The sequence below is a fragment of the Babylonia areolata genome, chromosome 3 (assembly GCF_041734735.1).
Source record: "Babylonia areolata isolate BAREFJ2019XMU chromosome 3, ASM4173473v1, whole genome shotgun sequence".
Lineage (NCBI taxonomy): Eukaryota > Metazoa > Mollusca > Gastropoda > Neogastropoda > Buccinidae > Babylonia > Babylonia areolata.
Window position 1 is genome coordinate 27,882,148 of NC_134878.1, and position 23,782 is coordinate 27,905,929.

At 41.5% G+C, this 23,782-nt stretch overlaps 2 protein-coding genes across 6 annotated transcripts; one reads left to right on the plus strand and one right to left on the minus strand.

Moving 5' to 3' along the window:
* Positions 1-1,389: 1,389 nt before the first annotated feature.
* On the plus strand, positions 1,390-18,476 carry LOC143279911 (very long chain fatty acid elongase 7-like). 5 transcript variants are annotated; one of them, XR_013054967.1, is made up of 9 exons: positions 1,390-1,498; positions 4,648-4,915; positions 5,934-6,121; positions 6,617-6,697; positions 8,261-8,317; positions 11,162-11,267; positions 12,144-12,280; positions 14,290-16,339; positions 16,420-18,476. XR_013054967.1 is itself a non-coding variant. In XM_076584237.1 (8 exons), the coding sequence occupies exons 2-8, from the start codon at positions 4,858-4,860 to the stop codon at positions 14,500-14,502; spliced, it is 840 nt and encodes a 279-aa protein (XP_076440352.1). In that variant the 5' UTR covers positions 1,390-1,498; positions 4,648-4,857; the 3' UTR covers positions 14,503-18,476. The 5 variants fall into 5 exon arrangements, 4 of the variants coding, with proteins under 4 accessions (XP_076440352.1, XP_076440355.1, XP_076440353.1 ...); XM_076584237.1 differs by having other exon boundaries at positions 14,290-18,476; XM_076584238.1 differs by lacking the exon at positions 1,390-1,498 and adding an exon at positions 4,081-4,207 and having other exon boundaries at positions 14,290-18,476.
* Positions 18,477-18,871: 395 nt separating this feature from the next.
* LOC143279912 (NADH dehydrogenase [ubiquinone] 1 beta subcomplex subunit 7-like) lies at positions 18,872-23,268 on the minus strand. The gene is made up of 3 exons (XM_076584241.1): positions 23,073-23,268; positions 20,654-20,825; positions 18,872-19,650 (listed from the first exon to the last, which is right to left on the minus strand). The coding sequence occupies exons 1-3, from the start codon at positions 23,182-23,184 to the stop codon at positions 19,557-19,559; spliced, it is 378 nt and encodes a 125-aa protein (XP_076440356.1). The 5' UTR covers positions 23,185-23,268; the 3' UTR covers positions 18,872-19,556.
* Positions 23,269-23,782: the final 514 nt, after the last annotated feature.

The window sequence follows — 23,782 nt, forward strand, 5'->3', positions numbered from 1 at the left end:
ATATATATCCATTTTTCAAATTAGCGGAAGAAAGAATCATGCTCTGTATTCATAAACACAAAGCACACAAGTGACTGAAGACAGACAAATCCAAAAGTTTTCTTGGAAGAAGTTTTCTTTCTCTATTTCTTTTATCTTATGTAAGTTTGTTTAACCTTTCTGCGTGGAAGAGAAAGATAGCACTGGACATGTATTCTGAGGTGCAACATTTCACAAGATCACAAGATAACTTATTGTCCTCAAAAGGAGATGCTTGGTGTGGTGGCACACAGATAAATTCTATATAGTACAAACATAGACATTTCTCAACGTTTCTGGCCGGGGGAAAAACAACAACATCAAAACAACTTTGAAGAATCATTGAAAGCAAAATGTGTCGTGTGTTGAAACATGACTGAAAATAAACTTGGAACTGATGAAAATACACGTACAGACCAAATATTGGTTTATCAATATCCCCGGAATAAATGTACATATAATAAATTGGAAAATCGTGGCTCACGGCCAGATTTGACTATATTTAAGTGGTACCTCTTTTTAAAATGGATGAACGCAACGCTGTAATGGCAAAGCACATAGGTTTAAGCCACTTTAGTGGCTTCCGTATCAATTAGTAATAGAAAATACCTCTTAATACATGTTGCAGCCTGTACTGCAACTGAAGAGTCTATGGACTGGCTGTTGATGAAACTATAGGTATTTGTGTAACGCTTTACATGTATGTATACATGTTGGTGTTTGGATAGCATGTTTTTTTTGCCTACCTTTTACCATAATACTCCCTCGATCAGTACTACTGATTGTGCGATGAACATTTTTGGGTTGTTGTTGCTGTTTTATTACCAGCTTGTTTGTGTTTTGTTTGTCTTTCTTTTATTTTTTCCGTGTTGTCATTTAGTAGTGAAAATGATGTATGTGTTTCCTCGTCTTCTTTTGCTTGTTATCATTATACTGTTTCATTGTTACAACCATCATCGTCATTACTGATGATTGTGATTGTTATGATCATTATAAAACTGACTGTTTTAAAATCATTCTCATGATTGTGATTGTTATGATTATTGTAATTATTGTGATTGTTATGATTGTGACGATGATTGATATTTGCCATTTCGCAATTATCATTGGGTTCATTTGTGGCCACTATTTTTATCCCTCATGTTGTTCACTTTACACCTGTGTAAGTTATCATGTATATGTATGTACCCTTCAGTTCATAAAGATATAACAGTCACAGACGGCAAAGAAAAGTTTTTAAAGGTGTATATAGGTAGTATTTCAGACATGACATGATTGGTCATTCTGGGGTCGTGTCTGTGGCCACATTTAACATTTGTGGTGGTCTGCAGTTGTGGACTGGGCCGTAACCCGGAAGCAAAAGTGGTGAGTAAATGACCTCGTTCATGGCTGCGCGGCGAGGCGATAAGACAAAACGTGATCGGCTGATACCGGCGTCAGATCGTCAGGCCAGAGTTCAGGGCAAGAGTGTGATTGTGGGGTAAGTGTCCGCATATGAACAGATCACACGTTAACTCTGTTGATCAGTTCTTTAGTGATGGAACTGAGGCGTCTGTCTTGCTGGATACAAATTGTTCGATGTTGAAGACATGCCTAGCTTTCCCAGGAGGAAGCGGTCAGTCGTTGCTAGCGCCGTTGCGATGCCACTGCCAGTGTCCTGCCAGCGAAACAGGGAGGGCTGGTCAGTTCAGTGGGAGGACACACTATCTTGGAGTGGCTGTTGATATCGGGCAGTATTAGCTGACAGGTCGCCGGTCTGTTCGGAAAGAATGCAGGTTGTCTGGACACCTGGGGTCACCTCAGGTCAGTGAGGTTCAGTTACTTCCCTTGTCCAACTGCACATTGAAGCAACGACAGAACTATGGATTTGGGAGGGGTGGTGGTAGGGGCTGAAACAGCGGGACTAAAAACTTTCCTGTGCCAGAATCGTTGATTAAAAAACTGACTCTTGAGCAGACTGACCAGGAGAAGATAAACATATCACTTAGATACTATGTTGTAATGTACTGATTACTTTGTGTTGCACATTCATTTTAGTCACAACAGATTTCTCTTTGTGAGATTCTGGCTTCTCTCCATGCGGAGAACACTGCATCATAGTGCAGTGCCACAGTGCATCGTCAGTGCATCTATTTATCTCTCTCTCTCTTCTCTCTCTCTCTCTCTCTCTCTCTCTCTCTCTCTCTCTCTCTCTCTATATATATATATATATATATATATGCACATTATACATGTTGTTGTTGTTTCTGACCATGAATTTGTTTTATTATGAAATTGGACTTTCCTGCAGAATGTTGCCAAAGAAAACCCTGTTGTTGCCATGTGTTCTTTTACATGCACTAAGTGCATGCTGCACACAGGGATACAGTTTATTGTCTCATCCAGATGATTAAACCCAGACCACCATTCAAGGTCACACTGGCTTCCATCTGATTTGGGCATAGTACCATGAGGTATCACACAGGAAGATAACATCTGGAAGACGAGAAGTGAATGTCATTTGCTTCAGGACCTTTGGAAGTTTGGAACTGTTGCTTTTATTTCCTGATCAACACTTCAGTACAGATGTCTGTTTCCATGGTGCCCAGTTGACACCAGGGTGAATTAGCAATAGGATTAGGAGCAGTGACAAAGGAAGTATTCTAAAAAAAAGTCCCAAACAAATTCTGTAGCCTTTCAGTTTCATGCCATGCTGTCTTGGTCCCAAGTGACCTCAATTCAGTGGTGAGTTCTTGTAAAAGTCATTGATGTCAGCAGATAGGGATTGCTTGTTGGATGGTTGTTGGGCAGTTTCCATGTCTGGGTAGACAGTCACCGAGTCCTTTGCTGGTCTGATGACAGTGAATGCTGTTATCCTTAGTTACAACAGGTGTGGTAGAATGACAGTGAATGTTGTGGTCCTTAGTTACAACAGGTGTGGTGTGATGACAGTGAATGTTGTGGTCCTTAGTTACAACAGGTGTGGTGTGATGACAGTGAATGTTGTGGTCCTTAGTTACAACAGGTGTGGTGTAATGACAGTGAATGTTGTCCATATTTATAACAGGTGTGGTGTGATGACAGTGAATGCTGTGGTCCTTAGTTACAACATGTGTGGTGTGATGACAGTGAATATTGTGGTCCTTAGTTACAACAGGTGTGGTGTGATGACAGTGAATGTTGTGGTCCTTAGTTACAACAGGTGTGGTGTGATGACAGTGAATGTTGTGGTCCTTAGTTACAACAGGTGTGGTGTGATGACAGTGAATGTTGTGGTCCTTAGTTACAACAGGTGTGGTGTAATGACAGTGAATGTTGTCCATAGTTATAACAGGTGTGGTGTGATGATAGTGAATGTTGTGGTCCTTAGTTACAACAGGTGTGGTGTGATGACAGTGAATGTTGTGGTCCTTAGTTACAACAGGTGTGGTGTGATGACAGTGAATGTTGTGGCCCTTAGTTACAACAGACACTGGTATGCTCTGACCCCCCAAGGACATTGCTGCTCCTTTTTGTGGCTTCTTCATCTTGAGGAGGGGAAAGCAATTAATTAATTTTTAAAAATCCCCATCTGCTCTTCAGTGATTATCACTTTGAATGATATTAGTTTATTATTGGATTATGTCCCTATGGTTAGTTGTTGGTTTGTGAGGTCAGGCTTGGATTATGTCCCAATGGTAAGCTGTTGGTGTGTGAGGTCAGGCTTGGATTATGTCGCCATGGTATGTTGTTTGTATGAAAGGTGAGGCTGTGTCATTGATATGTCAGTTGTGTGTGCTTGCTGTTGATGTCTTTCACTGCTGCCCCCTTCGATGTCAAGAGCATGAGTGACTGTCCCCAGTTTATTGACATTTGTTGCTTTGTTTATTGGTCAGGTCCATTCAGAGTGACCTAGTTCCACTTGACTTTCAGCTTGTGGACTTTGTGAGTGGCATTTTTTTGGTGTTCTCCTGCCCTTGACTGATGTTATCATAGCTTGTGAGTGTCGTTTTTGCAATGTTCTCTTGCCCTCGATTGATTATCATAGTGAGCCCTTGAGCTTTGGTCTGCTGTGGTGTGTGGTGTGATAACCATGTGGAGGTGTGGTGCTGTAACGTGTGCACACACTGCACTAGGTCTCAGGGCTGCTGATGGAAAACTTGGTGAAAAAAGTGAAACATATCAGCTGAACTCACTTTCAGTTCTTTGGAAGGCAGGTGTTCTGAGCACTGTGAGTGATACATCAGTCTGACCATGATTTTTGTTTCATTGTTCACACACACACACACACACACCACACCACACCACACCACACCACACTATGATTGTAGGATAGAGATTGTATGGTTGAAGGATAGACATTGTATAATATTGATAGTAGGATGTACATTGTATGATTGTAGGATAAAACACTGTGTGATTCTTTGATAGACACTGTATGATTGTAGTTAACTTACATCCATACACCTGACAGACAACATCATCCACACATTGCTGACAGTATCAGTGAGTAAGTTTGTGTACATAAACATGAGGAATGCATGTTATGTCACAGAAGGCTGTGCATTGAACTTGAAGTTATCGTTCTACACAGGCAAAAGATAAAGTTTGTGTGTTAAAGAAACTTTGAGTTCCTGTTATACATGTCCTTGTGGGATGGTGTGTTGACAGTGTGGACAACAGCCAGTGACCACCTAGTGCTGTGACTGAGAACTGGAGCCAGTGACCACACTGTCCTGTGACTGACTGTGGCACACACCATCACCATCACACACACACCATCACCATCACACACAGCTACTCCACAGCAGGGAAGGGCGAGGCCCAGTGACAGCTTCATCGTCCGAGTTGTGTGGGGGTGGGCAGAGGAAGACCATCACCATGGCGACCCTGATCACACAGGCTGTGCACATGTACGACAAAGTGATGGAGAATGCAGGTATGTTGGTGGTATGTACGACAAAATGATGGAGAATGCAGGTATGTCAGTGACATGTACAACAAAGTGATGGAGAATGCAGGTATGTCAGTGCCATGTATGACAAAGTGATGGAGAATGCAGGTATGTCAGTGACATGTATGACAGAGTGATGGAGAATGCAGGTATGTCAATGACATGTATGACAAAGTGATGGAGAATGCAGGTATGTCAATGACATGTACGACAAAGTGATGTAAAATGCAGGTAAGTCAATGACATGTACGACAAAGTGATGGAGAATGCAGGTATGTCAGTGACATGTATGTCAAAGTGATGGAGAATGCAGGTATGTCAATGACATGTACGACAAAGTGATGGAGAATGCAGGTACATCAGTGACGTACGACAAAGTGATGGAGAATGCAAGTATGTCAGTGACATTACGACAAAGTGATGGAGAATGCAGGTATGTCAGTGACATGTATGACAAAGTGATGGAGAATGTAGGTATGTCAATGACATGTACGACAAAGTGATGGAGAATGTAGTTATGTCAGTGACATGTACGATAAAGTGATTGAGAATGCAGGTATGTCAAAGACATGTACGACAAAGTGATGGAGAATGCAGGTATATCAGTGACACATATGACAAAGTGATGGAGAATGCAGGTATGCCATCTATGCTCTGTGTCCATTGGGATCCATTGCTCTGTCTGTGTCCATTGGGATCCATTGCTCTGTCTGTGACCACTGGGATCCATTGCTCACTGGATGTGCTAGACTTTGAAGCTTGCAGAGAGCCTGTTTTTACTGCAGGCAAATGGAAAGAAAGTGACGGAGCATTATTGAATGCCCAACAAAATTAGGGCTAGTGAAAACTTTGTGCATCCATGCCCTGTTTCTCACAAACCTGTGAGAGGTCTGTTGCACATGTGTGTGTGTGTGTCTCTGTGTGTGTTTGTGCATGTGTGTGTGCATATGTTCGTTTCACTGTGTTTGTGGCTGGGACGTTGACCTGTGAGCGGGTTTTGCAGACCCGCGAGTGGCGGGCTGGTTCCTGATGGACTCCCCACTGCCCAGCTTTGTCATCTGCCTGGCCTACTTCATCTTCGTGGCTCTGGGCCCCAGCATCATGAAGGACCGCAAGCCCATCGAGATGAGGCGTGTGCTGGTCGTCTACAACATTGCCATGGTCGGCATGTCCACCTTCTGCTTTGTGGAGGTCAGTGTGGGAGTGTGTGTGTGTGGGAGTATGTTTGAGTGTTTGTGTGTGTGTATGTGTGTGTGTGTGTGTGTGAAGAAATGTGTGTATGCATGCAGGCTTACACACACACACACACACACACAGATATATATATATATATATATATGCCAGATGGAAACACTCTGCTTTATAAATTGGACCTGGTCCATGTCTGTGGGCTAATCTTTCAGAAAATGATAGAGGATTTCGTGAACGTTAATGATCACCTACTATGTTTATAGATTTAGATTGTATCCACCAATACAAACCTTTTGTTTTGACCTAGGTTTAACTTTCATGCTAATACTTTGGCATTGTCATTCTTTGCTGTTCTGCTTGACTGCAGGCCTTTAAAGATTCACAGGAACACAGTGCTCTACTGTACAGCACAGCGGCATTGACAAAGCCCTGTCCATGACCAGAGCAGAGCAGATCGTAAAGGAGAGTGTTGGTGACAGTGTGTTTTGGTTTCAGTTCCTGCTGTCAGGCTGGTTGGCTGGCTACACTCTAGGTTGTCAGCCTGTGGACTACTCCTACTCTCCTCAGGCCCTCAGGGTATGTAGTTTGTCTCCCCTGTCCCTCTACCCTTAGGGTATGTAGTTTGTCTCCCCTGTCCCTCTACCTTCAGGGTATGTAGTTTGTCTCCCCTGTCCCTCTACCCTCAGGGTAGGTAGTTTGTCTCCCCTGTCCCTCAACCCTCAGGGTAGGTAGTTTGTCTCCCCTGTCCCTCTACCCTCAGGGTAGGTAGTTTGTCTCCCCTGTCCCTCAACCCTCAGGGTAGGTAGTTTGTCTCCCCTGTCCCTCTACCCTCAGGGTAGGTAGTTTGTCTCCCCTGTCCCTCAACCCTCAAGGTAGGTAGTTTGTCTCCCCTGTCCCTCAACCCTCAAGGTAGGTAGTTTGTCTCCCCTGTCCCTCAACCCTCAAGGTAGGTAGTTTGTCTCCCCTGTCCCTCTTCCCTCAGGGTAGGTAGTTTGTCTCCCCTATCCCTCAACCCTAAAGGTAGGTAGTTTGTCTCCCCTGTCCCTCTACCATCAGGGTATGTAGTTTGTCTCCCCTGTCACTCTGCTCTTTGGGTATGTAGTTTGTCTCCCCTGTCCTTCTACCCTCAGGGTATGTAGTTTGTAGTTTGTCTCCCCTGTCCCTCTACCCTCAAGGTACATAGTTTGTCTCCCTTGTCACTCTACTCTTTGGGTACTTAGTTTGTCTCCCCTGTCTCTCTCCATTATGCATGTTGTACAAGGACTGTGAGGTGTGTTGTGTTGTGTTGTATACTTGTTGTACAAGGACTGTGAGGTGTTTTGTGCTGTGTTGTACACATGTTGTACAAGGACTGCGAGGTGTGTTTGTTGTATGCATGTTGTACAAGGACTGCGAGGTGTGTTGTGTTGTATACATGTTGTACAAGGACTGCGAGGTGTGCTGTGTTGTATACATGTTGTACAAGGACTGCGAGGTGTGCTGTGTTGTATACATGTTGTACAAGGACTGTGAGGTGTGTTGTGTTGTACACATGTTGTACAAGGACTGTGAGGTGTGTTGTGTTGTAATTTATACATGTTGTACAAGGACTGTTTGGTGTTTTGTGCTGTGTTGTACACATGTTGTACAAGGACTGTGAGATGTGTTGTGCTGTATACATGTTGTACAAGGACTGTGAGGTGTGTTGTGTTGTATACATGTTGTACAAGGACTGTGAGGTGTGGTGTGTTGTGTTGTGCACATGTTGTACAAGGACTGTGAGGTGTGTTGTGTTGTAATTTATACATGTTGTACAAGGACTGTTTGGTGTTTTGTGCTGTGTTGTACACATGTTGTACAAGGACTGTGAGATGTGTTGTGCTGTATACATGTTGTACAAGGACTGTGAGGTGTGTTGTGTTGTATACATGTTGTACAAGGACTGTGAGGTGTGTTGTGTTGTGTTGTGCACATGTTGTACAAGGGCTGCAAGGTGTGTTGTGTTGTAATTTATACATGTTGTACAATGACTGTGAGGTGTTTTGTGCTGTGTTGTACACGTTGTACAAGGACTGTGAGGCGTGTTGTGTGTGCACATATGGTGTCCACTGGGATCCATTGCTCTGTGTTGAAGGGGAGGTGTGCTGTGTTGTGTTACAGATGGCCAGGGTGTGCTGGTGGTTCTACTTCTCCAAGTTCATAGAACTCCTGGACACGGTGGGTCTCTTCTTCTTTCTGTCTCTCTGCCTGTCTCTCCTCTCTCTGCCTCTCTCTGTGCCTCTCTCTGTCTTTCTCTCCTCTCTCTGTCTCTCTCTGCCTCTCTCTCTGCCTCTCTCTCCTCTCTTTCCTCTGTCTCTTTCTCCTCTCTCTGTCTCTCTCTGCCTCTCTCTGTCTCTCTCCTCTCTCTGCCTCTCTCTCCTCTCTCTGTCTCTCTCTCCTCTCTACCTCTCTCTCCTCTCTCTCTCTCTCCTCTGTCTCTCTCTCCTCTCTCTGTCTCTCTCTGCCTCTCCTCTCTCTTCTGTCTCCTCTGCCTCTCTCTCTTCTCTCTCCTCTCTTTCCTTTCTGTTTCTCCTCTCTCTTCTGCCTCTCTCTCCTCTTTCTGTCTCTCTCTCCTTTCTCTGCCTCTGCCTTGCGGTCTCTGTCCTCTATCTTATCTCTGCCTCTCTCTCCTCACTCTTTCTCTCTTCTCTCTCCTCTCTCTCTCCTCACTCTTTCTCTCTTCTATCTTATCTCTGCCTCTCTCTCCTCACTCTTCCCCTCTTCTCTCTTTTCTCTTTCTCCTCACTCTTTCCCTCTTCTTTCTGTTCTCTCTCTCCTCACTCTTTCTCTCTGTAAAGACATCCATTCATACCCGTTTAGATAGAAAAATTTCACATCACACTCCTCTCAGTCAACCATGTTCATGTGCATAATAATCACACAGGAGACGGATATGTTTGCAAATATTTATTAAAAAAACAACAACTATCTTTGAAAGATTTACACATTCACTCACACACTCATGCTAAATAATTATGGTCGAAGGGCAACAACACACAACGCACTGCACAACACATAATGGGAATACTCATGTCCTTCACGAGTCCGTTTCACTCCAGTCCTCGGTCCAGAACACAGGCTGCTCCTCAGCGCCTTCTCCACAGCTTGACTGCCCTCCACGGTGGCGCCATCAGTGGTTGCTGCTGCTGGTGCTGTTGTGGCTGGGTCTCGGCCCATCGCCAACCCACAAGCTCTTTGAACCAAAATAAAAATACTTTGTTCATCTTTGCTAATGTGCGTGTTTATGCTTGTCTCCTTTCAGTCTAATATGATCATCTTAGATGAACAGACTATAAATAAATAAACGAACGAAGCTTGTCTCCGTATTGTCTTGTCCATTAGTCCCGTCAGTCACGTGTGTGAGTGGGTGTGTGTGTGCCCTGTACAATTTAACTAACTTCCCTATATTCAGTCACACATCATTTTCACCGTTAATTTGCCAATTATAAAGTTATAATTCTTTAGCTGCCGTCTTCGTAATATATAATATCACTTTGCCTCTTTCTGTCTTTCCAATCCAATCATATGTTTCCAAGCAGGTGGTAGTAATTACATATTACAAATTTATATTCCATTCTTCCAGTGGAAATAATTCTAATTATGAAACAAAGATTAGGTAAATTAAGTGTAAGCAAAACAATATTCTTTTCTCCCTGTCATAGTAGCAATGATGATTATAAACACTTGACAAGTTTAAAAACAGTATGATAACATAATAACATTGAGGGTTTTTTTAAAGACCAAAAAGCAAAACGACCATCAAATGCACATACATATTCATTTATCTCTATTAATCCATTGACGCTACAATAATGTATTAAGATAAACACCAGAAATATTCTAAGTATTTTTTTTCCAATCTCACCTGAGCACCAGGTCTCAGAGCCAAAGTTCTCTGTGGCTGTAAGCTGAACGGCCGCACAGGTTTGATGACAAAAAAGTTGTGCCAGAGAGCACGCATCTACCTGAGCTCTCGCCTGAACATCCGTATAAGAAAAATAAATGTTCACTCAAGCGCCCCATGCGCCTCGTGCAACCACACATACATCAAAATTGACTCTCTCAAGAAAATGTTATGCCACACACACAAAAAATGTCTACTTTGATGTGATGACTTCCATCACACTCTCTTCTCTCTGTCCTCTCTCTCCTCACTCTTTCTCTCTTCTCTCTATCTTACCTCTGTCCTCTCTCTCCTCACTCTTTCTCTCTTCTCTCTGTCTTACCTCTGTCCTCTCTCTCCTCACTCTTTCTATCTTCTATCTTACCTCTGTCCTCTCTCTCCTCACTCTTTCTGTCTTCTCTCTATCTTCTCTCTGTCCTCTCTCTCCTCACTCTTTCTATCTTCTATCTTACCTCTGTCCTCTCTCTCCTCACTCTTTCTCTCTTCTCTCTATCTTACCTCTGTCCTCTCTCTCCTCACTCTGTCTTCTCTCTGTCCTCTCTCTCCTCACTCTTTCTTCTTCGCTTTCCTCTCTGTCCTCTCTCTCAGCATGCGTTGGTGTCTGAGTACCAGCATGTTTGTGCTGGTGTATACTTGTTGAGCTGTGTGTGTACATCTGGTGTTGTGTTGTGTTTGTTCAGGTGTTGTGTGGTGTGTACAGTTCTTGTGTGTTTACAGGTGTGGCTGTGTATTTACAGATGTTGTTTGTGTACAGGTGTTGTGTGTTTACGGGTGTTGTGTTCTTTGTGTACAGGTGTTGTGTGTTTACAGGTATTGCTGTGTGTGTACAGGTGTTGTTGTGTGTGCAGGTGTTCTGTTGTGTGTGTACAGGTGATGTTGTGTGTACAGGTGATGTGTATACAGGTGAGGTTGTGTGTACAGGTGATGTGTGTGCAGATGTTCTGTTGTGTGTGTACATGTGATGTTGTGTGTACAGGTGATGTTGTTGTGTGTACAGGTGTTGAGTGTGTGTACAGGTGATATTATGTGTACAGGTGATGTTATGTGTGCAGGTGTTGTGTGTACAGGTGATGTTGTGTGTACAGGTAATGTGTGTACAGGTGATGTTGTGTGTGCAGGTGTTTTTCATCATGAGGAAGAAGTTCAGCCAGGTGACCTTTCTCCATGTCTTCCATCACGGCATCATGCCCATCTCCTGGTGGTTTGGCGTCAAACTGGTGCCTGGTGCGGCTTTCATCTCTCTCTCTCTCTCACTTCCTTTCTCTCTCACACACACACTCACACACACATGTACACACATGCTTATGCACACACACACACACACACACACACACACACACACACACACACACACACACAAACACAAACACACGTACACACACACACAGAGAACATTTTGCAGCTACACTTCACGATAGGCTCTGAGTGTGTGTGTGGGTGTGTGTGTGTGTCAGTGTGTGTGGCATGTGTGTGTGTGATAGTTTGACCAAGGCATTAGGTTTATGCCTGGGTCACACATCTGCTCTTTTTTCTTTCTTTTTCTAAAACAGATGTGTGTGGCGTATATGGATCAGTATGCACACTTTGATGCCTCCTTGTATTGTGTGTGTGTGTGTGTGTGTATGTGGTTGTGTGTGTGTGGTGTGGTGTGTGTGTGGTGTGGTATGTGTGTGTATATATGTGTGTGTGTGTGTGTGTGTGTGTGTGTGTGTGCAGGGGGGTTTGGCACCTTCTACTCCCTGTTGAACTCGTTCATCTACCTGATGATGTACACCTTTTGTGTGTGTGTTTGTGTATGTGTGTGTGTGTGTGTGTGTGTGTGTGTGCAGGGGGGTTTGGCACCTTCCACTCCCTGTTGAACTCGTTCATCCACCTGATGATGTACACCTTTTGTGTGTGTGTGTGTGTGTGTGTGTGTGCAGGAGGGTTTGGCACTTTCCACTCCCTGTTGAACTCGTTCATCCACCTGATGATGTACACCTTTTGTGTGTGTGTGTGTGTGTGTGTGCAGGGGGGTTTGGCACCTTCCACTCCCTGTTGAACTCGTTCATCCACCTGATGATGTACACCTTTTGTGTGTGTGTGTGTGTGTGTGTGCAGGAGGGTTTGGCACCTTCCACTCCCTGTTGAACTCGTTCATCCACCTGATGATGTACACCTACTATGGACTGTCGGCCCTGGGCCCTGCCTTCAGCCGCTTCCTGTGGTGGAAGAAATACATGACCTCCATGCAGATCGTCAGTCACACCGCCTTTCTCTCTGCTCTTGTCTTGTCACGTGTGGTGTCGATAGCTGTCTACAGAACCACAGATGTGGCCACCCTTTTTGCCATGGATAGAGTAGATTATAGAACCACAGATGTGGCCACCCTTTTTGCCATGGATAGAGTAGATTATAGAACCACAGATGTGGCCACCCTTTTTGTCATGGATAGAGTAGATTATAGAACCACAGATGTGGCCACCCTTTTTGCCATGGATAGAGAAGATTATGGAACCACAGATGTGGCCACCCTTTTTGCCATAGAGAGGATTATAGAACCACAGATGTGGCCACCCTTTTTGCCATGGATAGAGAAGATTATGGAACCACAGATGTGGCCACCCTTTTTGCCATAGAGAGGATTATAGAACCACAGATGTGGCCACCCTTTTTGCCATGGATGGAGTAGATTATAGAACCACAGATGTGGCCACCCTTTTTGCCATGGATAGAGTAGATTACAGAACCACAGATGTTGCCAGCTTTTTATCATGGCTTCTTCCTGAAGCACTGATTAGTTTAACATGGGGCAGAAAACTGTTAGTTATACTATAATTTTGGTCTGCATTCATGGGCTGCCCCTCCCATGTTCACTGATATGCATGTACTAGTAGGCTTTTGTGTGTGTGACTTTGTAGGCATCCATACTCTGGGGGTGGGGGGAGTATGTTTTTGTTTCCATAACTTATTGAATGCTGACATGTTACTGGAATTTAAATGTGCGCATTTGATCTTCTGGAGTTCTACATGCATATGCTCACAAAGGGGGTTGGAGCACTAGCAGGTCTGCATATCTGTTGACCAGGGAGGTCAGAAAAATCAGAACCCACCAGGCGCCATAAACGGGATTCAAACCCAGGACCCTTAGATGGGAAGTCCAATGCTTCAACTACTTGGCTGTTGCACCTATTATAGATATAATTATTATTCTCCTGAATCATTCATTATAGATATAATTATTATTGATTGAAGCAGTCGTTTAGATATAATCATTATTAACTTGAAGCAGTCATTTAGATATGATTACTATCAACCTGAAGCAGTCATTTAGATATGATTATTATTATCCTGAAGCAGTCATTATAGATATAATTGTATTTACCTGAAGATGTCATTTAGATGTAATTATTATTAACCCGAAGCAGTCATTTAGATATGATTACTATTGACCTGAGGCATTAGATATACTAATTATTGACCTGAAGCAGTCAATAGAGATATAATTATTATTAACCTGAAGCAGTCATTTAGATATAATTGTTATTGACCTGAAGCAGTCGTTTAGATATAATTATTATTAACCTGAAGCAGTCATTCGGAGTAGTCATTCGGATGAGACGATAAACCGAGGTCCCGTGTGCTGCATGCACTTAGCGCACGTAAAAGAACCCACGGCAACAAAAGGGTTGTTCCTGGCAAAATTCTGTAGAAAAATCCACTTTGATAGGAAAAACAAATAAAACTGCACACAGGAAAAAATACAAAAAAATGGGTGGCGCTGTAGTATGGCGACGCGCTCTCCATGGAGAGAGCAGCCCGAATTTCACACAGAGGAATCTGTTGTGATAAAAAGAAATACAAATACAAACAAATACAGTCATTTAGATATAATTATTATGGACCTGAAGCAGTCATTTAGATATAATTATTATTGACCTGAAGCAGTCATTAGGTATAATTATTATTAACCTGCAGCAGTCATTTAGATATAATTATGGACATGAAGCAGTCATTTAGATATAATTATTTACCTGAAGCAGTCATTTAGATATAAGAAAAAGTGAGGGGATTCCACTTTGATATTATCTGGACCTTTGAGACTGCTTGGTATTTTGTAGCTCCAGTGGGATTTGTTATGGGCACATGTCTTTGTATTTCAGAAAGAAAACATGACTATATCATTGTGTGAGTGTGTATGTGTGATTATGTGTGTGTGTGTGTGTGATTATGTGTGTGTGTTTGATTCTGTGTGTATGTTTTACAGACGCAGTTTGTGCTGGTGACAATCCACTCAGTACAGCTGCTGTTCATCGAGTGCAACTACCCCATCTTCTTCGTCTACTGGATCGGGTTCTACGCCGTCATTTTCCTGGTCATGTTCGCTCACTTCTACATCAAGACGTACCGTGCAAAGGACAAGTCTTCAGCCCACCGCCCAGCTCAAGCTGTGGCCAATGGCAAGGACAAGTCCAGTTGATGACGTCAGGCTGGGAAATCCTCACCCCTGTCACATGATCACTGTTGGATAGACTACTTTGGACTTTCTACTTTCAACTATCAGGCTATTGTACTTTTACTATCAGTTACTTATACTTGTATTATATCAGTAACATTGTGTTTTGATAGAATCCTGCAGTTCTTTTGGTTTGTATTAAGACTTGCTGTGTTTTGATAGAATCCTGCAGTTCTTTTTGTAAGCATTTACATTGTGTTTTGATAGAATCCTACTGTGTTTGGTTAGCATTAACATTGTTTTGATAAAATCCTACTGTTTTTGGGTTAACATTGTGTTTTGATAGAATCCAACTGTTTTTGGATAACATTGTGTTTTGATAGAATCCTACTGTTTTAGGTTAACATTGCTTTCTGAGTGCATACAGTTATGGACTGTTTTCTGTTAGCTCCAATGTTCTGAAGAAGAGCAATGGACTGTGAATAATTTGTGTGTGCACTAAAGGAATGTTGAAATGAATGAAGTGCAGAAGTGTTGTCCAGCTGTCAGTTGTGACATCAGCAGGCTGCAACATCACATTCCTTGGTTTCAGAGTTGCTGCTGGTTCTCTTTTCATCCTGTTTCATTGGTACGCAAATTATAATGGTCACAAACAGAGAACCATACAAAGTTCTGAAAATGATAGATATGGAATCAAGTATGTGAACAAATAATAATAATAATCATCATAATAATAATACATAGTTTTTCTATGGCGCGATATCCAGCACCAGTGCTGCTCAAAGCGCCTTACATCATCCAGTTGACTGTAAACATGCCTTAAAAAAACAAGTAAATCAATACAGAAATAGAACACAAAACAAAGAAGTTTTTTCTTCATTTTTTGTTTTTTTTTTATGTGTGTTTTCAGTGGTTATTGGTACTCGTTTTTAAGCTTTACATTTTCTCCTTCAGGGATATTAATCTAAATCATTGGGCAACATTTTTAAAATTTTTTTATATATTCACTGTTTCAAGTAGATATGACTACAGGTTGCACTTTTTCCTCAGTTTCCCTGCATTTAATCTGTTGTGTAGTCCAGACAGTATGTATCATTTATTCTGTTGTGTAGTCCAAACAGTATGTATCATTCATTCTGTTGTGATGATCATTCTGTTATGTAGTCCAAACAGTATGTATCATTTATTCTGTTGTGTAGTCCAATCAGTATGTATCATTCATTCTGTTGTGATGTCCAAACAGTATGTATCATTTATTCTGTTGTGATGTCCAAAAAGTATGTATCATTTATTCTGTTGTGATGTCCAAACAGTATGTATCATTTATTCTGTTATGTAGTCCAAACAGTATGTATCATTTATTCTGTTGTGTTGTCCAAACATTATGTATCATTTATTCTGTTGTGTTGTCCAAACAATATGTATCATTTTATTCTGTTGCATTGTCCAAAAAAAGTATCATTTATTCTGTTGTATTGTCCATAACTATATGTATCATTTATTCTGTTGTATTATAAAAAAAAATTAGCATCATTTATTCTGTTGTATTGTCTAAAACAATACGTATCATTTTATGCCTGTTTGTTTTCCTCTTTGCTTCTGCTAATTGCTATGAAGTGTAACATGACCAGTTTCAAAATGACATTAACAATGATCTGTATGGTGATTATTGATGAAATTGTTATTCAGCGACAAATGTACAAGTTTTACTGTCCATGTAATTGGTACCTATCAGTGTGTTATTTAATGGAGCTTTAATTGACCATGACGGTCAGTAACCAGTGCTGTTAGCAATGGTGGTGTGTAGCCAACAGTTCACAGGCCTTGGCTGTTGTATTGACTCTAGTGGAAATGTTCACAGGCCATGGCTGTTGTATTGACTCTAGTGGAAATGTTCACAGGCCTTGGCTGTTGTATTGACTCTGGTGGAAATGTTCACAGGCCATGGCTGTTGTATTGACTCTAGTGGAAATGTTCACAGGCCATGGCTGTTGTATTGACTCTGGTGGAAATGTTCACCACAATGGCTGTTGTATTGACTCAAGTGGAAATGTTCACCGTTATGGCTGCTGTATTGACTCTAGTGGAAATGTTGACAAGCCATGGCTGCTGTATTGACATTAGTGGAAATGCTCACAAGCCATGGCTGCTGTATTGACACTAGTAGAAATGCTCACAAGCCATGGCTGTTGTATTGACTCTAGTGGAAATGTTCACCACCATGGCTGTTGTATTGACTCTAGTGGAAATACTCACAAGTCATGGCTGTTGTATTGACTCTAGTGGAAATGTTCACAGGCCATGGCTGTTGTATTGACTAGTGGAAATGTTCACAGGCCATGGCTGTTGTATTGGCTCTAGTGGAAATGTTCACAGGCCATGGCTGTTGTATTGGCTCTCGTGGAAATGTTCACAGGCCATGGCTGTTGTATTGACTCTGGTGGAAATGTTCACCACAATGGCTGTTGTATTGACTCTAGTGGAAATGTTCACCGCCATGGCTGCTGTATTGACTCTAGTGAAAATGCGCACAAGCCATGGCTGCTGTATTGACTAGTGGAAATGCTCACAAGCCATGGCTGCTGTATTGACACTAGTGGAAATGCTCACAAGCCATGGTTGCTGTATTGACACTAGTAGAAATGCTCACAAGCCATGGCTGTTGTATTGACTCTAGTGGAAATGTTCACCACAATGGCTGTTGTATTGACTCTAGTGGAAATGTTCACCGCCATGGCTGCTGTATTGATTCTGGTGGAAATGCTCACAAGCCATGGCTGCTGTATTGACACTAGTGGAAATGCTCACAAGCCATGGCTCCTGTATTGACTCTAGTGGAAATGCTCACAAGCCATGGCTGCTGTATTGACTAGTGGAAATGTTGACAAGCCATGGCTGCTGTATTGACTGGAATTGACAGTAATTGTTCTTCCTCCAGTTTCATTTTGGTCACATTATGGTTCTGGAATATACAGTAATTGTTCTTCCTCCAGTTTTATTTTGGTCACAACTCTAGATTTGATTACTGGACGAGTGGCTTCCAGATAACCATGGTTGTGTGCTGTGAAAGGAATTGAGTCAGTGAACAGTGCAGTAAACATGGTCAGTTTGAGTCATGTGAACTATCTGTCAGTGAACAGTGCAGGAAACATGGTCAGTTTGAGTCATGTGAACTATCTGTCAGTAAACAGTGCAGGAAACATGGTCAGTTTGAGTGATGTGAACTATCTGTCAGTAAACAGTGCAGGAAACATGGTCAGTTTGAGTCATGTGAACTATCTGTCAGTAAACAGTGCAGGAAACATGGTCAGTTTGAGTCATGTGAACTATCTGTCAGTAAACAGTGCAGGAAACATGGTCAGTTTGAGTGATGTGAACTATCTGTCAGTGAACAGTGCAGGAAACATGGTCAGTTTGAGTGATGTGAACTATCTGTCAGTAAACAGTGCAGGAAACATGGTCAGTTTGAGTGATGTGAACTATCTGTCAGTGAACAGTGCAGGAAACATGGTCAGTTTGAGTCATGTGAACTATCTGTCAGTGAACAGTGCAGGAAACATGGTCAGTTTGAGTCATGTGAACTATCTGTCAGTGAACAGTGCAGGAAACATGGTCAGTTTGAGTCATGTGAACTATCTGTCAGTGAACAGTGCAGGAAACATGGTCAGTTTGAGTCATGTGAGATATCTCCTCATTAGTGGAAAAAATGCTGTCAGCCAACAGCGTAGGAAATAATGTCACTTTGAGCCATGTGAACAATCTCCTTATTAAAAAACCCAAGTAATTTGCGGTTTTGTCAGCATGTCTTTTGAAAAAAATTTTTTATTACCATTGGTGTTTATATGTTAATGTTCTTCTTTTTATGTTTTTAAAAATAATGTTTTGTTGTGTTTCTTGTTGTTTTTTTTATTGATGTGGATAGTTTTGTCAGAGATTGACAAGAGATCCAGATCATTTCCAGATGTGTTGACAGCATCAAAATGAAGTTGGTTTCATCATTTGATCAGTGTTGTTTTCTCTTTTCCCATCTGACATTATTATTATATATTTTTCTTTTTTTCCTATCTGGTGTTGCCATTGTATCATTACTCTGATCTCATTGTGTCGTGTTGTTGCTGTCCCTCAGTGGTGGTCTGTGTTACTGTTACTAAGGACATATTGACAAGACCATTCTCTGCCTGGCTGCTTTTTATTGTTTGATGTTTACTGCTGGTGAGAACATGTTTTAGAAATGACATATTTTGGTGGACATCGTTTGGGGTGACGTTTGGAAGGGGTGACTGACACTGAATGAACATAGATAGAAATGTGGAAAATACATGTTTTTACAGATTATGTAGAGCAGACTTACACTTTCACAGACAAGCACATGAAAGTAGTAGATGCAAACACACACACTTCAAAACACTTTATTCTAACCAATAAAAAATATCCTTTTACTGAACAACAGCCTGCAGCACTTCATGGTCAACTCTCTTTCTAATGTTTGGATTTTACAACTGACAGTAACATTGTAAAAATGTGTTACAGTAACACTGTAACAGGCCTGGCTAACTGATGTTTGGTTTTTACAACTGACAGTAAGTGTTACAGTAACACTGTAACAGGCCTGGCTAACCAATATTTGGTTTTTACAACAGATAGTAACATTGTAATAGGCCTAGCTGACTGATGTTTGGTTTTTACAACTGGTAGTAACATTGTAATAGGCCTGGTTAACTGGTATGTGGTTTTTACAACTGATAGTAACATTGTAACAGGCCTAGCTAACTGATGTTTGGTTTCTACAGCTGACAGTGAAACTGTAACAATGCTCCAACCAACTAGACACAGCTGTCACAGTTTGTCATACACTGCAGTTGTAACAACAGAAAGAACCAACTACATACAGCTTCACAGTTTGTAGTACACTGCAGTTGTAACATGACAGCCAGCCTTCACTTTAGTTTCCAGAGTACTTGTCAAATCCAACAGGCTGCAAACCCATGAACAAAACATGCACTGACACTTGATGACTGGTTCAGTGTGCATTCCAACAGCAATGCAGCAGGAGTGGGTGGGGTGTCCCTGTGCGGTGTCTAATCCTCCAGCTCTTCACTGGCCTCCATGATCCTCTTGGCTCGCTCTTTCATCCGCTTCTCTCGCTCATACTCCTTCATCCGCATAACAAAACTGCAACACACGGCATGCACTGAAAGTAAAAGGCTGCTTCCTCACACACACTCATCATGTGCACAGGATTATGTGTGCACTACCATTTTTACTCTTTCTGTTTGACCCATATACAATAGTTATCATCAGTCCTTGTTCATTGTTTAGATGTTGACTGACAGACTGGTTGGTCACAGTGAGAATGTCACATCATAGCACTGCTTCTGTATTTTGGGTCAGCAAAAACATCAAAACCACACAAAACTGCATAAAACTTCAAAGACTGCATACAGTCTCCCTCTCTCTCTCTCTCTCACACACACACACATATCCATACTGCAAAAAAGATACCCCTCCCCCCAAAAAAAACACACACACACACATTACACATTAACTTTAGTTTCTTACACAATTGTATGTGTATACTGTACAGTGTATATGACATACAGTAACATTTACAACAATTACACCAGTGTATAATTAGAAACTACTACCACCACCCTTCCCCCCTCCCTAAAAAAACAAAAGAATTACTACTGCATACTTATTTATTCAATGTATAATGTGTACAAATAATATATGTTATATGTATACAGCAAAAAAAGCATGCATGCACTTATATGTGCACAAACAATATACAAGAAAGCATGCATGCACTTGTATGTCCACAAACAATATCCTTACAACAAAAAACCATTCATGCACTTGCATGTGTACTAGTTCCCTCCCCCCTCCCAATGCCCCAATTAAAAGAGAACCATCACCCACTGCTCTTATTCACACTGATCATAAAGCATCACTCACCCTTCATAATTTTCACACATATAAAGCATCACTCACTCTTCATATTCACACAGATCATAAAGCATCACTCACCCTCATAATCATTCACACAGATATAAAGCATCACTCACTCTTCATGTTCACACACATAAACTAAAGCATCACTCTTCATATTCACACAGATCATAAAAAATCACTCACCCCTCATAATAATTATTCACACATATACAGCATCACTCACTCTTCATATTCACACTGGTCATATTCATGTTTCTCATGGTGACAGCCAGATGCCACACGGGGAAAGTTTTCAGCACGACAGCGGAGGAACTTCAGGTAGAAGTCCACACAGTAGTCCCGTCTGTCCAGCGGCACATTGGCTCTGTCCAGCTCCTCCCGCGTCGCCTCGATGGCTGCCACATGGAACACATCACGTGTTGTCTGATGTCACATAGAACACACATCACACGTGTTGTCTGATGCTACATAGAACACACATCACATGTGTTGTCTGAAGCTACATAGAACACACATCATGTGTGTTGTCTGATGCCACATGGAACACATCACATGTGTTGTCTGACATCACATAGAACACACATCACATGTGTTGTCTGATGTCACATAGAACACACATCACATGTGTTGTCTGGTGTCACACAGAACACATCATGTGTTGTCTAATGTCACATGACACATCACATGTGTTGTCTGATGCCACATGGAACACATCACACATGTCTGATGTCACATATAACACACATAACACATGTTGTCTGACGCCACATAGAACACACATCACATGTGTTGTCTGATGTCACATAGAACATGTATCACATGTAGAACACATCACATGTATTGTCTGAAGTCACATAGTACACATTACACGTTATCTGATGTAACATATAACACATATCACACATGTCTGATGTCACACAGAACACGCATCACATGTAGAACACATCACACATCCGATGTCACATACAACACACATCACACATGATGTGTGATGTCACATACATAACACTCACATGTGTTGTCTTGTCACATCTATAAAACACAAATCACACGTTTTGTCTAGAACACCCCAAGCACGGAAGTGGAGCAGTATCGTAACTGAGGTCACCATGAGAGCATGGCATGAAAGGCCACATAATTTGTGACTTTTTTTATATTGATGATGGAGGAGGAGGAGGATGTGGCTATGGAGGTTCATTTAGTTTTCGAACTATGTGACAAGGCTATAATGTATGATTCCTGTCGTAATGATATCCAGGTCTGAGAGATAAAGGCACTTGCAGTGTTCGTCTGGAAATTACACTAACTACTTCACCATGGTGGCTGGTAAATGTGTTGAACTTTTTTCTTCTGCCCTGACAAAATGAAATTGAACTTTTAAAGACCAGTAGCTTGTACAAAGTTCTGCAAAAACACTAAGTACCACTGAAAATACATGCATGTAATTATCACCACATAAACACTTAGCACTCTTGAAAATAATGTATGTATTATAACCACAAAACACCTAGCATCATTGAAAACATTCAGCACTCTGACTCTTGAATTAGTTGAAAATAATGTATACTGTGTATAACCACCTACCATAAACCTTAGCACTATTGAAAATACATTGTATAAACACAAAAACACTTAGCATCATTGAAATTCATACATGCATGTTTAAAGTTTAAAATAAACCGGGCACAACAGCACAGTGGTTTGAGCACTTTCAGCCTGTAAGTGTTTGGTTCAATGTCAGTTTTGGCATCTGGTAGGTTATGGGTGGAGTTTTTTTGTTTTTGTTTTTCCAAATTCCCATGGCAACAGATGTGCAAACCTGCTGGTGCCTAAACTCCTTTCATAATTATGGTATACACATGCAGATGATCACATGTATCTGCATTGAAAATACTGTGATCCATGTCACTGCTCGGTGGGTAATGACGGACGGAAACAAAAATAAAATCACAAATACCCCACATACACCAACCACAACAATCATCAGCCACCAAAACTGCAATAACACTAACAGGAAAGCATGTGATGTCGTTATCAAGTTAGTAAGGGGTTATGACGCGCTTTTTTTTTTCAGGCAATTTACACCACAATTTATCTACTCAGAGTGGATGACAAAAGTCAAATGACTGTTACTAATTTTGTTATACTTCATGCCTGCACTGCAATAATACACAAAATATACCGCTCCAGGAATTTAGGATGCTAAAATTGGATATTATCGGGTATGGTTACTTACAATCTCTATAAGTGGTAATATCGTTTCATACATGCACAAAAATTGCAGCTAAAATAGAGCTTTACCAAATGAGGATGGGGTAGGTTTGGGACGTGGAGGAGATCGTTACCATTTGCCGCTTGCCGCCTCCCACCCTTGCACCCCCTAAAAGGCATTTGCCAAAATCAGCTAAACTCCACTGCTGCCTTTTTTTTTTTTTTTTTTTTTTTAATTCAATGCCAACATTTCAGGACAATGTTTTTTACCTTCCTGCCGAACTGAACCTCATGCTTTTTTTCATAAAATAATTTCTGGCCTGTAAATCTGACGGCTAATTTGCTGTTCCCACAAACATGTTAACGCCAACTGAATGTGCAACAGAGGGAACTTCACAACCGTGGTGCCGAAGCAGACGATCACAACTTACCCCTTTCTTTTCTGCCATTAGAGAACCCAAGCATTGGATCAAATGTGGGCGGTTTGTTGATATCTGGAGCGGTGTCTGAGTGCGTGATATATGCATACATTACATTCCCCATCGCGAACTTCTAAGGTTCGCAATTTTTCAGTTTCTGTTCACGAGGAGTTTGTTGTGACCCCTAGCAGAAAGTCACCATTGCTGACTGGAACAGCAAGTACGAACGAAACAAACCAATGAAACAAGCTCCTTTAAATATATCTGCGCATAATTTCTGGGCTTCTGTATTATAAAGTAATTTTTCTATTAACATTTCTGATTAAGAAAAATACTTTCTTCGTAAATTTTTGTTTAAATTAAGTATTATTTTCATCTCTGTTGACTTTTTGAGAGACCAAGAAAGATAACTGTGTGGAAGGTAAAAGTATCACTGGAGACACAAAATTATACAAATAACATCTACATCTACAATATTGGAGCTGTAAGTGAGATATCCTCCTTCCCCCAACCACCACCTCGACCCGACAGTGACTGGCTCCCGCCACTCCCTAGGCCTCCTCTTCCTCTGCAGACAGCTGTCTACTGTTTTCGTCTGCTGCCAGAAGAAGAAGAGAGAAAAAGGCTGATAAATATGTGAATGAATAATACATAAATAAATAAATAGGCAAGCAAGCAAGCAAGCAAGCAAACAAACAAAAATACATAAGTAAATAAATAAA